Source organism: Anser anser (assembly GCF_964211835.1).
Source record: "Anser anser genome assembly, chromosome: 6".
NCBI lineage: Eukaryota > Metazoa > Chordata > Aves > Anseriformes > Anatidae > Anser > Anser anser.
This window is the reverse complement of record NC_139726.1, coordinates 6,959,622-6,975,729: the sequence shown is the minus strand read 5'-3', so window position 1 is coordinate 6,975,729 and position 16,108 is coordinate 6,959,622. Positions and strand designations below refer to the sequence as shown.

The window sequence follows — 16,108 nt, the reverse complement described above, 5'->3', positions numbered from 1 at the left end:
TATTTGGAGAGTAAGCAATTGCATAGGTGTTGATGAAATTCGGACTACTGATGTACTTGAGGAAAGGTAATGTAGTTTGGCAGCTAAATATCTTCACTGAAGGACACTTTACATAATCTACTACTATTTGAAAGGAAAAAAGCTTGCATCCAAATCAGTCCTATACAAACAAGACCCTTTCTTGTTTAGCGTGCATTATAACTTGCTGTCTTGGTGCTATCTGAAGCAGCATCAATGGGTCTTGCTACCATTTGGGAAACCTGTGTGTATTTCAGTCACACATTGTTCATGCAGGATTTCCTTAGGCTAAGCTGCAGAAGTGAAAGAGCTCCATTTAAGAGAGTTTGTGAATAACTAGGAAATGAGCATCAAACTAGGCATTATCTGAAGATGTTTGTTAACATGCAGGATGTTCCTTAAGGCCTCTATCTTGAATGAGAAGAGTGTTTATTCAGGATTGCTTTTTCAAAAAGCAAGAGTTCTTTTGCATGCATGTCACTATGGACCCTACTCAAGCAAAGAACTCTGTTTGATGCACTTGGCACAGGTCTACTCCTCTAGTTTCCTTGGATATACTGCTATATGCAGCCTTATTTGGAAGATTATACCTTTTCAGTAGTGAGAATGGGCACGATTATTACCTTGAATGCTTGCTGATAAACTGCTCCTTTTCCATTGCAAAGTCCTAACTTAAATCATGAATAAAAACTGTGGATCTCTGCTGAGGGATCTCTAGAGGGAAAAAAATGTTATGGAGCAAAGGCTCAGTCCTTTACTAGAAGACCAGCTGTGACCTTTCCCTTTATCTTGATAAAATACTACTTTTCATATCTAGCTACAAGAAGAAATACCTTTGTATAGATAGCAGGCTCTACTTTCTAGAGGGTGTTAAAGAAAGTTATTTTTTATTGTAGAGTGGAATGAGAAGCAGCTGGAGAAGCAAGTTTTAGAAGGTTTCCAAGTCAGGAGTACCGGCAAGGAGATAAATGGGATGAAAGTTTTTCTAACAAAATACAAGATTATGACCCAAAGTATAATCAGTTGGATTTGCGTGCATATGTCTATGTGCTTGTGTATATGAATGAGGAAGACAATTTATCTTTCCAGGAGAATGTTCTTACTTGAGGCCTTGCCTACAAAGTCTATACTGATGAAATAACATCTAGGTAGTTATACTTCTATAACTTTCTCTAATACTGACAGAGTTTCAGAATCAGTTTAAGGATCAACCTTCAGACTGTGAAATCATTAAACTCTGAAAGCCACCCGCTAAAAAGTTAAGAAGGCATGAAGTATATCCTTGTTAATTCAAAGACAAAAGGATCCGTTCGTACATTCAGTCGTGTGTTCTTTGTATAAGCATTATCCTTATCTCTAGGGAAGCAAAGACTTAAAAGAATATACATACTATATTCATGCTTATCTAATTAATTTCAGAGAGACTCCTAACTCAGCAGACAGTTTTTGTATATCAAAGTCAAAGGTCCTAACATATGCCAGCCTTCCTACACAGATGTTCTACATTTGATATCTAATAAATAATTAAGCACTGGCTTCAGTAAACCTACGCAGAATATAGATTTAGCTCATTTAGTATTTGGAAAGCTACTTATTTTTTGACAAACAAAATTCATTTAGATACAGTCATTTGAATAAGTCAAGGTGAGTTTGTTGACAAGTTCACTTTGAAGGCTCTGTCAGTTTATGTTAATTGAGTGCAAAATCACGCTGGAATATTGAATACGTTAACCATCTTCTACTCCGTGCCCACTGACTTGTAAATCTTGAATTATTAGCTTTTTACTTCAGATGGTTTTATTAATTGCCTACTTGGGGTGGAATGAGATCTCTCAAAAATGTGAGAACAGCACAAGCTCTCCAGTTACGCAGTCTTCTCAGCTTCTTCAGAAGCAAAGCCATCACACACTGCGTACGGCGATACCTGCAGCTCAAGACCAACAATAGAAGCGTGGCTGAAGTGTGGCTCCACTGGCGCATGATCTAATTTCTCATCCTTTCAAAGTCGTAAACAATTAACTGTTTCTCTTCCGTAAACCCTGAGTAGTTATTGTAATGTAATGGAACAAAAACAAAGCATCTGGAAAGAAAAGAATTATAATTAAATTACCCTTTCCAATTAGAGAAAATGGTGGGCCTTTCCCTTGATTTAGAGTTATAATAATCATTTGTAATCTCATTTAAAGGGGCTTATGGTTGCATTCATAAAACTGGGAGACATTAGGATTGACATGACCTCTTAGGTATCTAAAGAAATTATAGGCCTAGAGAGGTAGGGATATATCATTAACTCCTGAGCCGACAGCATTTATTATTTCAACTGACTTTTGGTTGGATTGAATGCAGTCATCAGAAAATAATTCCATTTCAAGTAGCCAAGAATTATTAACAGGTTTTGCTAATTCAGGATTAAGTGCACATCAGTGGCCGAAGAGCTTGTTAGGATGAGCTGTCCGTTCACCTATGGAGTTTTGTAGAAAAAGAAAGGAGGAAAAGACTGTAGCTATTCTATTTCTGGTGTACAGCTTGGATTATTGGTGTATGAATATTATCTGCAGCTCTGTTTTCTTAATGTGGGAGAGTTCTGCAGTGGTCTAGACTCCATTTGCTCACAGCTAGATTTACGAGAGAAATTTAGATTTCTACAAATCGGATGCTTTAAACATAAAACTTAAAAGGCTCTTGTTGAATTGTAACAGATCCAGGTACTGAAACATCTACTGCTGCTTCTGAACAGAACCGTTTCATACTTGATAGCACTGAATGGCAAAGTCCCACCTGCCTAGCCCCTAGAAGAAGTCATAACCAAAGCACTTCCCAGCTTGTTTCAAGGACAGCATTTGCTCCTAGAGGTGCTTTTATAAACGCACGCCTAATCCTATATAAAACATTGAAGAGGAGAAGGAGGTGCCCTCTGCAAAAACAATGTTATTTGTCAAGGGACGTGGGTACAAAAGCTCAGGTTGCCTTGCACTCTCTCCTGGGAGTGTGCCTAATCACTGCTGTGTTTCAATACCCTGTTCCACATCACTTAGATGTACCCTTGTTTTGCTTGCAGGCTGTGGCTTGTGCCTCATCATTTTCTCCAGTATTTGCCATTTGTAAGTTTAGGCAGCACCCTTCTCTGCACAATACCTTTTTAAAATCCAATTTGTACATATCTTTTTCATGTATTTTATAGGAAGGGTGTCCTGAAGTCATGAATTCTGATAGCCTGGTCGTACCACAGTCAGTGTGGTAAAGATACATTACCAGGAGTTGGAGAAGTGAGCTGATGAGAGCTGACTCTCCTGATGCACAACAGCAAATGATCTTAAAAACTGCAAAGCACAGGGATAGGCTCTGTCTCTTTAGATGGATCTAATTGCCCTTTTTTTCAGTAAATGAAATAATTCACATTGGTGTATTTCTATGGTTGTATATGATGCGTGGTGTATAGACAAACTGGTGTCTGTACGTGATGCTGGTGTGTTAAGCTTTTAAATAAAGCTGTTATTTCTGACTAAAGTCTGTGCAGGTGAAATACAACTACATAATGTCTTCTTGAGAAACAGGTGGCAGCACTTAAAATCCTGCCTTCAGTAACTGTCCTCGCTGAAGATTTAACAACAGAAAGGATAACTGGCTACCTACATCATTCTTCTATGTAAATGCTGCCTGATGGTAATTATAACTAGTTTGCAAAAACATCCATAATCATTTACCAGTTTCCTATTGGAACAGAGCTGAATGTGGATTTTGATAAATAGAAGGAGGGGTGGGTAAATCACTTGTTTTCTTGTCATGCTTTTTGTTAAAAGTTTTAAGTAGCTTTGTATAAGATGATGCATCAGATTGGTTGCTTTTAGAGGGCATAATAGGTCCTAGTTTGGAAAGCAACTGAAAGAACACATGTAGGGTGAAGCATGTGGTACTAGCAACAGGATTTTAAAATGGATTAGCTTTAGAAACTGGATTTATTCTACAGAGATACAAAAATCTTTGTTCCGAATGTTAATTGTTACTGGAACTGCTGAATGAATGAAGAGGATCTCTTTCAAACACCTGGGTAGCAGAGGGGTTCTTAAATATCACAGACAAAGGATCTCGCGTCCTTCATCTGTCACAGTTTTTATTAGGGAGTGTCCACAAAGTGCTTGATGAATAGGCAAAGTTTCTTACCTATTAGCTTGTAGGAAGAAGCAAGAGTGAGAAGATTCAAGAATTCATGGCTCTGTAGGTTATTTATTCTCTGGGCTCAGCTATAGTTAGATGGGTGTACACTACACTGAATATTCATGCATTGGCCAGGCTCTCCCCTTCATTACAGCGTAGTAGGAGAGACTTACAGCTCCACACATTTACACCATACAATCATTTACACCATATTTAATTTGGCTTCAACATAACCAGGCTGACTGCTTTTCTTCAGTGGGACTAAGTTTGGGTTTTAGGCAGAGATTCAATGTTTGCTTCCTGAGCATACTTCATACCAAGAGGCAATTTCTTCTTTCCTTGATCGATAGGATAATTAAAAGTAGAGAGAGTCACTGCATAATACTTAAGGGAAATTCTTGGCATTTTTCTTAATAGGAAGCCCTGTTAAAATTTAGTGGCTCTGTTAAATAGCAGAGAGACTCTCTACCTTTCAAGGAATCTGCTTTTAAAAAACACATACCACATTCAGAAAGTCCTGTGGACTATATATGCATGTAGATTTAGAGTTTGCGTTAACAAACAGCTACATTAAATCTGATGAGTGATATAAGTTATAATCAAGAATGTGATTCAACACGCTATTACAGATGTTTTTAGTTTAAAATGCTGCTCTCTCTTATTTGAGCCTTGTTTCAGGGAAAAGTCCACTGTCAGGTAGTCAGCGGGTAATCATGGTTTGGTTACGGAGGAAGCAAGGCTCACTTCCCTTGGACAGGGACATCTCATTCTCTCAGTGCCTTTTCAGCCTCTTGCCCTCTACCTGAGAACTGTGTTATGTTTGTTTAACACTTTGGCTGTTTACTCAGGGAAGTTTTGACAAGATAGCTAAACCAGTCTTAACAACTTGCTGCTCTCAAAAGACAGGGTCCCGCTTCCCCCCGGCTCCCAGGTGCCTCGTTCCACCCTCACTCTTGCAAATGCTCTGGCTTTTGATGCTTTAGTGAGCCAATTCAGTTCTATTCACTTTATTTTGCTGGTTTCTTTTCTATGAGTGGAGGGTTTCACAAAACATAGGGAACTGAGAACTCATCGCCATCAAAAGAAAAAGTTCAGCAAGTCTGCGTCACCACTTTTCTTTCTTCCCGAGCCATGTGCCTGGCTACTTACTTTTTTATCGTGGATGTAGTCAGCCCTCTTTGTGAGTTAACTTCGTTAAAATGGCATAAAACAAATTAGAAAAAAAAAATAGATGCTATCTATTTAGTCAATTATATCTATTCAAAAGACGGTGTGAATGATTCTATAGATAATTCATGGCAGGATATAGGCCCACGGGACTAAGAATTGGAGAGTACTGAAGATAGGAAATGAAAGGATTCAAAGACAAAAGGAGTGAAGGAGGTTGGAGACCTTCCCATCAGAGCAAACTATTAGATTGCTTCAAATTCCTGTGAAAACCAGTCTTCAGCAGCTGAACTGGCTTGCCAAGAGTCACATGTGCTGCAGGGGTAATAGTAAATGAGAGCAGGAAGGGCACTGTGAGGTGTGAGAAAATCCTTTCTGGCCATGCTGACTATTAGATCAGTTCAGTTGCTGCATGTCAGTGCATCGTGAGGGCCCAGCTCCATGCAGGATAGCACTGTCAGAGAAAATTTACCCAGTTGAAACACTGCAGTGGGATGCGGGAGACAGACAGCAAGCAAGGGCGCAGGGGGACGGGACTGACCTAGAAGGCCATGAAAAGGAAGGTAGTCAAAACTAAGGGCTAAGGACAGCAGGAATTCATTAGATCTACTTTGCTGTCAGGTTAAATCGAACATGAAACCATGCCCTTGTACAATAATCCCTTCGTCCCCATTATTCATGTTAGAGACTCTAGCTCCTCTTGCTGATACACCCCTGTACTGAGTTCCAGCAGTGCACTTAACACTTGTATGATAGATGTAATTCCTTCCCCAAAGAGCAGGAAGAATAGATTGCAGGCTTGTGATGAACCCAGTTTTGACAGGACTCATCTATTGCTGTCACATTAAAATATGCTTATTGAAAAACAGAATCATTGTCTTGCTTTTCACTATTTTAGAGACAGAGTTGATCTAGGGAAACTGAGGCCCCAGTCTGGGCTTCTGCTATCAAGTATACCAACATTTTTCTCCTTGGTGAACTCATATAGACTGACTTGGCAGAACAAGCGTTTTGAAAGATACTTTAAATACCAGATATTTTTCCCAAGTGAAAAAAAAGGAAAAAAAAAAGCAAATATTAGCCTACAAAGGGGCAGTGCTGAAGAAGAGGGACAGGCATAAGAAAGGTGACAGGTGGAATGTCCAGTAAAAGGTTGAGTGGCTGGGAGAGGAGCGTTAAAGAAAGATATTGTTTTAACTTTTCAGGTTTATTTTTGTCTGTTGAGGACTGTTATGCTCACCTTTGGCAAGCTGACACATTAGGAATTTTGCCAGGGATTATTATTGCTGTCCAGCCCTATTGCGGCCTTGCAGAGCGCATCGGTAGGGAGAGCAAACTCCGGGGCAGCCGGTGGTCGTGTAGCCACGTTGGCAGCAGTGATGGCACCGACACACGGGTGAGGGACCCCCCAGCTGGGCTTATCCAGACCTCTCCTGGGGAAGATCTGCCACATCAGGGAGTGCTGAACAGAAATCAAGGAGGTAAACAAATGTCGCTGTGTTTGCGCTTTACGAAACTTGAGAATGAAAACAATCTTTGAGTTAAAACTTTGCATATGATATAGAAGTAATTTAGCTTTTGGCTAAAGGAAAGCAGATGTTGGAAGGGAAATGCATGTGAGAGGACATAAAGACTGTTGTGAGGGCTGCATGTTTTCTTTGAATAGTTTCTCTGTACTTTTTCTTACTTGTCTAGGTTATTGTGTGTAGTCCTAACAGAATGGAACCACTGCAAATTCTATAAAGTTATATTGCTAAAGGAAAAGTCAAGTAGAATAGAAGTTGTGAGAAGGGGATAGTAGAAACAAAACACAGTATCAACAGCAAGCAACAAAACACATCATCAGCCCAACATCTCTTCACAATGTCTCCCTTCACAAAATCCCTAATAATTTCTGCTCAGTTTGATGAGTTTGTGTGGTAAGAATCTGTTCTGGTGTGAATTCCAAAAGGTAAGGATATTTAAAATGTTGACCTATTTCTTTCAAACATTATGCCACTTTTTTTAATGTTTTCAAACATTATGCCACAATTATTGTCAGACTGTTGATAGCTGGGTATGAAAAATTTGTGTGTCTCCAGTAAGAGAAAACCTTTTTGCTGAAAATTTATTTCTGTTAGGTTCACCAGAACAATTCCACCTGCTCCGTACTGAAAGATCTAATTTCTTGTAGGTCTCTGGCTGCAGCTGAAATCAGAGGAACTCCTAATCTTCATTTGTAATTGATTTGGGTTAGAAGGGCATACTCTTTAAGAAGCATAATTCTGTATGTACTCTGACCTCTGAGTTCAGTGGGAGCTTGTCACTAAAGCCTCCTGCCCTTTTAAGAAAGTAGTCATTTTAATTAATATCTTTATCTGCAATGAGTCTGGACTTCTCGGAAAGTCAGTAGTCACTTTGCTGAAGTCTGGATCACTTGTATCAACAATTGAAAATGGTGCTTATAATCTACATTGTCATCCATATGTAAATACATTTGTATATCTCTCCCTATATAAGGTGAGCACAAAGTGTGCTACAACTACTGTTAAAATTTAGTTTCAAAACCAATAAGCATAGCATTATTTTCTCCATGTCTTGTTGGTACTAGAATGATAGGAAGATAGTAACAGCGTTGATGTTGAAACAAATGGTCTTTAAACTCCATCCTGCTAAAGATTAGATATTTTCAGGGAAAATTAAAACAATAACACAAGATTTGTTGAGTAAAGAGAAAAGATTTTAGGAATCTGTGCCTCCCTTACAAGAAATAATCCCAGTGCTCATGGAATTTCAATTGACATGTGATTTATGACTGTGAAAAAGAGTCTGTCGCTCTTTCAAAACATAAAGTGAGGGAGTGGCATCCTTTGAGCAAAAACTCTGGTGCCCTATCTGCTTAAGTGTTTCCTAAGTTTCAGCACTATGAGAATATGAGAATGCTCCATTGTTAGGGGATTCTGGAGGCATGCCTGGATCAAGGAAGTGCTTCCTCGTCATGCTGTTTCCTTTCCCAAACAATATAAAAAATGGCCTTTTCAACCAAACATCTAGAGGTGGTCACTTTGTACATTGTCCAGCTAGAGCTCAACCATCATGAGATAAACCATTCAGTTGTATGAATGGCTCCATGTTATTTCTGCGACTTCCTTTTTATTTTCATGGTGATTTTGTTTTGATTTATGTATATGCATAGGAGTTGAACACCCTCTACCATGATTGCGTCATAGGACCAGCCAAGAAAAAACAAGACACGCCACCTCTACAGCCTGCATACATTAGCTCTGACACCCTCTCAACCACTCGGCTTCTCCCATCCTCCTCAAACGGGGACTCCACACAACCTGATCAGGAGGAGTGCAAATACACCATACAAATAATGGGTTATAGCGTAATTTTATCCCTCTGCTTGAAGTAGTCTAACTTTACCTCCAAACAGCATTTCAGATGAAGCAGAAGTAAGTTCATGTGTCCGTTCCTTTCTTGGTTTAGACTCGCCTGATCCAAAGGATTTCTAACTAATCTTAAGCACTCACCAGGCGTGCATTATAGTATTAGGTGAATATCCACATTTCAGTCCAGGCACCGCTGCTGGCACATTGCATCAGCCATAGCAGGCAAATTCTGAATTCTGTGGAGAGTCTTTGTAAATAAATTACATCTTTGTAAATACATTCTATTTTTTTAATTACCATGTAACTTGTTAAAGATGCAGAAGCAACTGTTTTGTAAACAGTACTCATGTCTGTTTTCTATATCTCACGTTGCACATTTAAAAGCAGTTGAGCTATTATTTTACACCAAAGAAGTGCTGAGACTATGCATTTTGTATGTCTTAAAGAAAAAATCGTAACATTATTCTCTATGCTAGACACAAAAAATTTGGAAAAGACTTGGAAAAGCTCTTTGGAAACTTTGGAAAGTTCTCCATGGATGTGGACTTGTTTGCTGTATATGTTTCATAGTTATGGCTATTCACCTTTGTGACTGAATTTACACTTTGAGAAATACATTTACAAGAAATATTTTTGATTCACAAAGGCATAAAAACAGTCATGGCCTCAACAAAAATCTGCTTACAGGCAATGTGGCTTTAAAAGGGAATTAATCGATTTTTTTTGTTTGTTTTTACCAACATGGTATATTTGTAGGAGCTTTGAGTGAAGTGTGCTTGATACATACTCAGAGGTAAAAGGACAGAATTGGAATCATACTTTCTTATTGTTTAATCATGGCAACTTTGTGCAATTTACAAATATGTTCTCTATTACCACTACAAATATATTCATATTTATTGATACATAAAGTTTAAAAATACATGGCTTTTGACACATTTCTTTGCTGGAGCCAAACCCCAGTAATCTTTTTAAAGACATCCTTCTGTCCATAGTTTCACTAATTCTACTGAGAACAATGGCAGTTTTATAAAACTAATTTAGGTCTCATCTCTCTGTGGCACGGGTTCTGTTTTAATATTGCTGATTTATTTTCTACACAAATGCTTTCTGTTGTTTGTTTAAAGTGTCCTTTTGGTGGTCTTTGGCAGTAACATGGACTGCTGGGGTTATTCCGACTTGCACCCTCTTTCCTGCTAACTCTCTGCGAGAGGTAACAGTTGGCTGACTGTGAAGTATAATGGGAATAATCTCAGTTAATGCTAGAGGGCTCTAAACATTTCCTCAACAAATAAGCAGCAATGTGTTGATAGCCAGTAAGTATTTTATAAGTGCAATTAAGTCACAGTGATTGATTGGGCTGCGGTGGAAATCAGAATCTTTTAGAACAACAAATTCTTCATGGGGAAATGCTCACTAAATTAAGAAAACACACAAACGAACAACAAAAATAAACCATTGAAGAAGTTCTGCTCCTATGTCACGTTTTCCTCGTTTCTCAACTCTGTGAGGAGAAATATGATGAAAGCGAGACCTTCTGTTTCTTGAGATTGCATCGTTTTCTGTTGTTAGTTTATGTTATGCCAAGTGAAGTTACACATTTGAATTTAATTGATCCAAAACGTTAGTTACTAAAAGGGGGGGAACCTGCTTCCTCTCTTTTTACTTCTTCCTCTTACTTTTCTCTCCCTGTGCCTGGCTCCAGGTTACAGGGTCTTGCCCTTTTCTAATGCTTGTTGGACACCTTGTTGAGTTAATTCAGTTCACTAAACTGCTAGATTTTTTTTCCTGCCATTCTAGCTTTGTGCTGATTCAGCAAACTGCGTCAGCTCAACGCAAAATCAAATGACTATTGCAAAACGTCATTGCAAGCATGCAGGATGCAGCCAAGGTGCTGCAGCTTCCTGACTGAAGAGCAGGGGAGGTGAAAACAGAAAGGTCTTGCATTTATGAAAATATCTAAAATAAAACATACAATTTAATACATGGTTTAACATGATGGGACATACATTCAGTTGCTGTGCTTATGGAAGGACATTCTTTCTGAGTTATATCACCAAAATATCCATGTTGTTCATTTCACTTAAGTTCTTTGTGAGAAATAGCATTGTTTATTTTTTGCTTTTTCAGAAGACTACCAAAGTGTTTACTATTTAGATAAGTAGCAGTTGTGTTTGTTTTTAGTGTAAAAACATACAAATATTCCCAATGACTCTTTCCTCTTGCGTATTTATTACTTTTGAACATACTCTAACATGAAGAGATGGCTAACTTAGAGAAGATTAGCTATTGGAAATTCTACAGTCTGGCTAGTTCCTCCTAAAAAAAAAAAGTTAAAAAATCCATTATGTACCATTTTTTAAAAGAAAATCAACAGGGTTATATTAAGAAAATGTGGATGTAGATGGGACAGGGAAAGCTCTGCAGAGAATACCTTCCACAGTAGAGATAACCCAAGGACTTTAGTTCAAACAAGGTCAAATAATAATATGTCTTTCATTCAGCTACTTTTGATTACTGTTAGCATGTGAAATTAAACTTAGAATAGTACAATGCAGAATAAATGTAGCATTGACTTTATATGCATGGTGTGAAGGTTAGTCACATGCAGTACTCTTGGTTTGACACTTCAGAGGCTGTAGAGCTTAGCAAGTGCTTGACTAGATGGCTTTTCATTTGTGGATGTTTTGCTCTCAAAAATCTCTTTGTTTCAAGTGATAGTTTAAGTCATTCTAAAGAAAACGTTAACTGGAGTAAATGCATTCTGGTTAAAAAAAAAACAACAAACGATCTACAACTCACAGGTGTCAACTGAACAATTAGTATGTACTGAAACTCGTTTTCCCCCTATTCATCTAAGAGCCATGCAGTTTTCAAAATTATTGTGCAGTGAGTATTGTACTTAAAAGCATTGAGAAAAACATTTAACCTGAAATAAAAATACCACTCAAAATAACTTTTTGTCATATACTTTTATTTACCTTGAACAGAAAAGTTTGCAAACCATCAGCTACTGAGAATGGGGAAAAAAACCTAGCATGTAACAGAGGCGGCTTTGGTTATAAGTGCCATTTCTACAGCAGAGTTAAGCTATTGTAAACCAAACATCTTGTAGTAAGGTAAAAATCTCCAGCAAAAGTTTTCTTTTTTTAAGAATTTAACAGCAACACTGAAAACATTTACATATAAACAACAGAGAAATATTTTCTAAACTTTTAACAGCCACTTGCTACAACCCAGAAGTGGTTAGTTCACATATCTATACAAACAAGCACTAAAACTTTTGTGAACTAACCACTTGTCCACAGGACCTGCCTAGACAGTTTATCATCAATACGAAAGTTTTATATAAATAAGTCAATTAAACTCCACAGAGACTAAAAGAAACAATAAAAAAATCCAACTGTAAATAAATCTGTACATTATGGTCAGTCTCATTCTTGAGCAACTTTTAAAGTGTCTCTTTATAAAATGATGGCAAGGGGCAGTGTTAGCTGGAGTGGAAACTTGAAGACTCCGACTCTGTAGAAACAGAAGAATGTCCCCCACGTTTGCTTTTTGACAGAATCTTGAGGCTTGATCCTCTGCTAACTGATGTCAAGGCGTTTTGTGCTGATGTCTTGAATTTGGCACCCAGGAAGGCATAGAGAATCGGATTCAGGCAGCAATGGAAGAATGCTAGGGCTTCTGTAATGGAGATCCATTTATGCACGATCGTCTCCAAGCTGCAGCGATGTCTGATGACTCCAAGCAAGATGAATGTATCTATGCTGATGCCAATGTAATACGGCAGCCAGCAGGCAAAGAAGGCGAGGATGAGGATGACTGTTGTCTTCAAGGCTTTGCGCTTCTGGTGGCCTTTTGAATGTGACAGCTTAGATATTATAATACAGTAGCACGTCAGGATTATCAGACCAGGCAAGACAAGTCCTACCAAGATATGCTGAAATCTGAACGAAATCAGCCAGTTTTCATGAGGGTACATGCGATCACATAGATACTTTCCTTCTACTTCACTAGTACTGGCAAAAATTATATCAGGCACTGTCAAAAGCACAGCGGGTAACCACACGCCTACATACACCACCTTCTCAGCCAACAGCTTTCGTGGGCGCTGGCTGTTGGTGGCATGGACTATTGCCAGGTAACGATCTAAACTTATAAAGGCCAAAATCAAGACACTGCTATAGAGGTTGACTGTGTAAATGACGTGAACTGCCTTACACAGAACATTCCCAAAGTACCAGCTTATTGCCGCATCCACAGACCAGAACGGCAAGGTGATGACGAAAAGGAGGTCAGCCACAGAGAGGTGCAGCCTGTATTTATCAGTCATGCTTCTCTGCTTCTTCTGGTAGCCCATAACAACAATAACCAATCCATTCCCGATTATTCCCGTTAGGAAGATGATGGAGTAGATAGTCGGCAAGAAGATCCGGTTGAAATCAGCGTTTTCATGCTGGAAGCATGGCTCTCCATAGTCTCCGTAGTCACCTGAGCCAATCTCATCCGTGCCATTATCAGAAAATTCAATGATTAACCCGGAGGACAGCTGAAAAAAAAGTAAAATAAAATTAGATGTTAGCACTTTTAGGAAGGCTCACTCTATGTAACATGCTATCTGACTTGTTAGGACACTAAGCAGTCTCTATCACCACAAAGAGGCAAACTTTTTGAAAACCACATAAATGCTATTTATATACCTAATGTATATATATGTACGATTTATATAAAGCGTTCAGCAAATAGGAGCTAGTCAAGAAAAAACTTGCTTTGTTGTCCTTCTCTGAGGGGTAGGATCCTGTAACTGAGGACGGGATGGAAGGGACAGGGCTCGCTAAGGGCCGCCCGTGAGCCAGCCTCCCCTCAGGACACCTCAGCGCTAACTGCACGCCTACCGCCAACGGGAGCGAGCAGCCGCAACGCAGTTACACCGGGACGGTCCCCCTGAGCCCCGCCAAGGGGACGGGGCGGAGGAGGAGCGGAGCGGGTACCGGGGTGGCGGTGCACAGGGGACAAGCGGCAGCCGGGGCTGCCCGCGGGGGGCGCGCAGGGACGGGAGGGGCTCCCCCCGGGCGCCGTGCCGCGGGGGGCGGCCGGCCTGAGGCGAGCGGTGGAAAAAGGAAGCGAAATTCTGGCGAGGGCACGAAAAGCGCGCCCGGAAACCACCAACGGCTCGGGGCACGGCGCGGAGGGGCGGCTGAGGGGCGGCGGGGCGGCTGCCACCTGGCCCCTCACAGCCCCGTCGGGGGGCGGCAGGCGGCGAAGCCCGGGGGCACCCAGCGCTAAGGGGGCACCGCCCGAAGCCGGAGCCCTCAGGGAAGATGCCGGGACCCCTCACGGAGCCCCAGGGCACCGCGGACAGCGGGGCCGACCCTCCCCGGCTTCGCGTCGCCCCCTTGGTCCCGCAGAGGGCGAAGCGGGGAGAGAGCACCCCCCGTCCCTCTGGGCGATGCCCCCCGTCACTTACATCCAGGCTGTCGAGGCTGGTGTCCATGCTCCGAGCCATGCCGAGCTCTCCTCTGGCAGCCGCCCCGGCGGGACGCGGCCCTTTATCAGTTCCCCGCCGCCCCCCCCCCCCGCCCCGGGGGCAGCCCCCGCCTGGCTCCTCCCCGACGGGTGGCAGCGGGGCCCGGCCTCGGGCCGCCCTTTGTCCGCATGGTGGCGGCTGGCGGGGCGCTGAGCCCTCCGGGGGGGTCTGTCCGCCGCGGGGAGAGTCCCCCCGGGGGTCCCGGGCAGCCGGGGTGAGGCCGCTGAGGGAGGAGGACGACGAGGAGGAGGAGGAGGAGGAGGAAAGAGCGGTCCCCGAGTGCCCTGGTGACAAGGGGCTGGCTGCTGCCGTCCCTGCTGGCAGAGAGGGGCAGGGGGTGAGGGCACGGTCCCAGCTCCGAGGGTCCCCCCGCAGCCCCTCGCATCCCGGGGTTGGGGTCGGGAGGCCGGGGAGGAGCTGCAGGTGCCGAGCATCTCGGGGCTCGGGGGGGGCAAAAGCTGCGGGGCGCTGCGGGCGGTGTGAGCGGTCAGGAGACAATAGGGTAAAGTGGAACAATAGGAAATGGGAAGAGAATAAAACGAGCCGCCAACTTCATCTCACATCGTGGATTTGCATGCTTAGTGTCTCGTCATCTAAAAATAGTGAACACCAGTTTCTTTATTTTTCTTTATTTGCCCACTAGTATCAGGAACTGCTCGTTTTTCTCTCCAGCCTCAGGGCGAGGAAATCACCTTTTTTAATGTGAGCTGTTTGCAGTACTTGGATGGTCTAAAACAAAAGAGAAAAAACTAAAATTGTGGATATAGGATAAAAATAGCAGTCATAAAACAGGTTTGCAAGGGAAAACTAGCCCGAATAAAAATAAAAGAGAATCATGAATTCCCTTTACAGGTATCTCTAGGGACTCAGTGCTGTTGATACTCATGCAGGTAAACTAATTTGCAGAAATGTTTTCACTGGTTTTGATGAGAGTACTTTTCTTTTTTTCCCATGATTTCACAACTCACATCATAGTGAGTAATTATATTGGGAATAATTGATTCAGTTATATGGATTTACTCTTTACAGTTGGAATTTGGAAAGAGGAGGGGAGAAGGGCATTCTTTATGTAATAACAATATGCTCAGATTACACTGGCAGTCTCAAGGGATGAATAAAGTGAAAATCTGTCAAAAGCTTTATTCTTAAATCCTCCTCTTGCCAGTTAACATGGCCTGAGTTAGCTACCAGTTCTAGATATAAAGATTATTTGCAGGTATTTGACAAGAGTTACTCTACAACTATTCCCCTAATAACTCTAGAACTTCTTATGTACTCATGTTTATGACTAGTATAGAGTCATGGAATCACAGAACGGTTTGGGTTGGAAGGGGCCTTAAAGCCCATCCAGATCAACCCCCCTGCCATGGGCAGGGACACCTCCCGCCAGCCCAAGTTGCCCAAACCCCATCCAGCCTGGCCTTAAATGCTTCCAGGGATGGAGCATCCACAGCTTCTCTGGGCATCCTCTTCCAGGGCCTCACCACCCTCGTAGTGAAGGATTTCTTCCTAATATCTAATCTAAATGTACCCTTTTTTGTTTAAAGCCATTTCCCCTTGTCCTATCAGTACAATCCCTGATAAAAGTCACTCACCTGCATTCTTGTAGCCGCCCTTTAGGTACTGGAAGGCAGCTGGTTATATTTCTTTTTGTTAAAAATACGGTGTGTAAGGTATGGCCCTTAATGTCATTATGTACTTTAACTGCATCATAATTTGATAGACATCCATATTTTGATAGAAGCTCTGGAATATCACATGTAACTTGCTTTAAAGGCAAACTTTATTTGATTACAACTCAGGAATGAACGGTCTTCAGAAAACTCAATATCTGCTTTGAGTTTACGCCTGGAAAAATGTGAGA

At 41.4% G+C, this 16,108-nt stretch overlaps 1 protein-coding gene across 1 annotated transcript; it reads right to left on the bottom strand.

Moving 5' to 3' along the window:
- Positions 1–11,671: 11,671 nt before the first annotated feature.
- CXCR4 (C-X-C motif chemokine receptor 4) lies at positions 11,672–14,318 on the bottom strand. The gene is made up of 2 exons (XM_083841310.1): positions 14,185–14,318; positions 11,672–13,266 (listed from the first exon to the last, which is right to left on the bottom strand). Exons 1-2 carry the CDS (start codon positions 14,221–14,223, stop codon positions 12,205–12,207), a joined length of 1,101 nt encoding a protein of 366 aa, XP_083697436.1. The 5' UTR covers positions 14,224–14,318; the 3' UTR covers positions 11,672–12,204.
- Between the last annotated feature and the right edge of the window lie 1,790 nt (positions 14,319–16,108).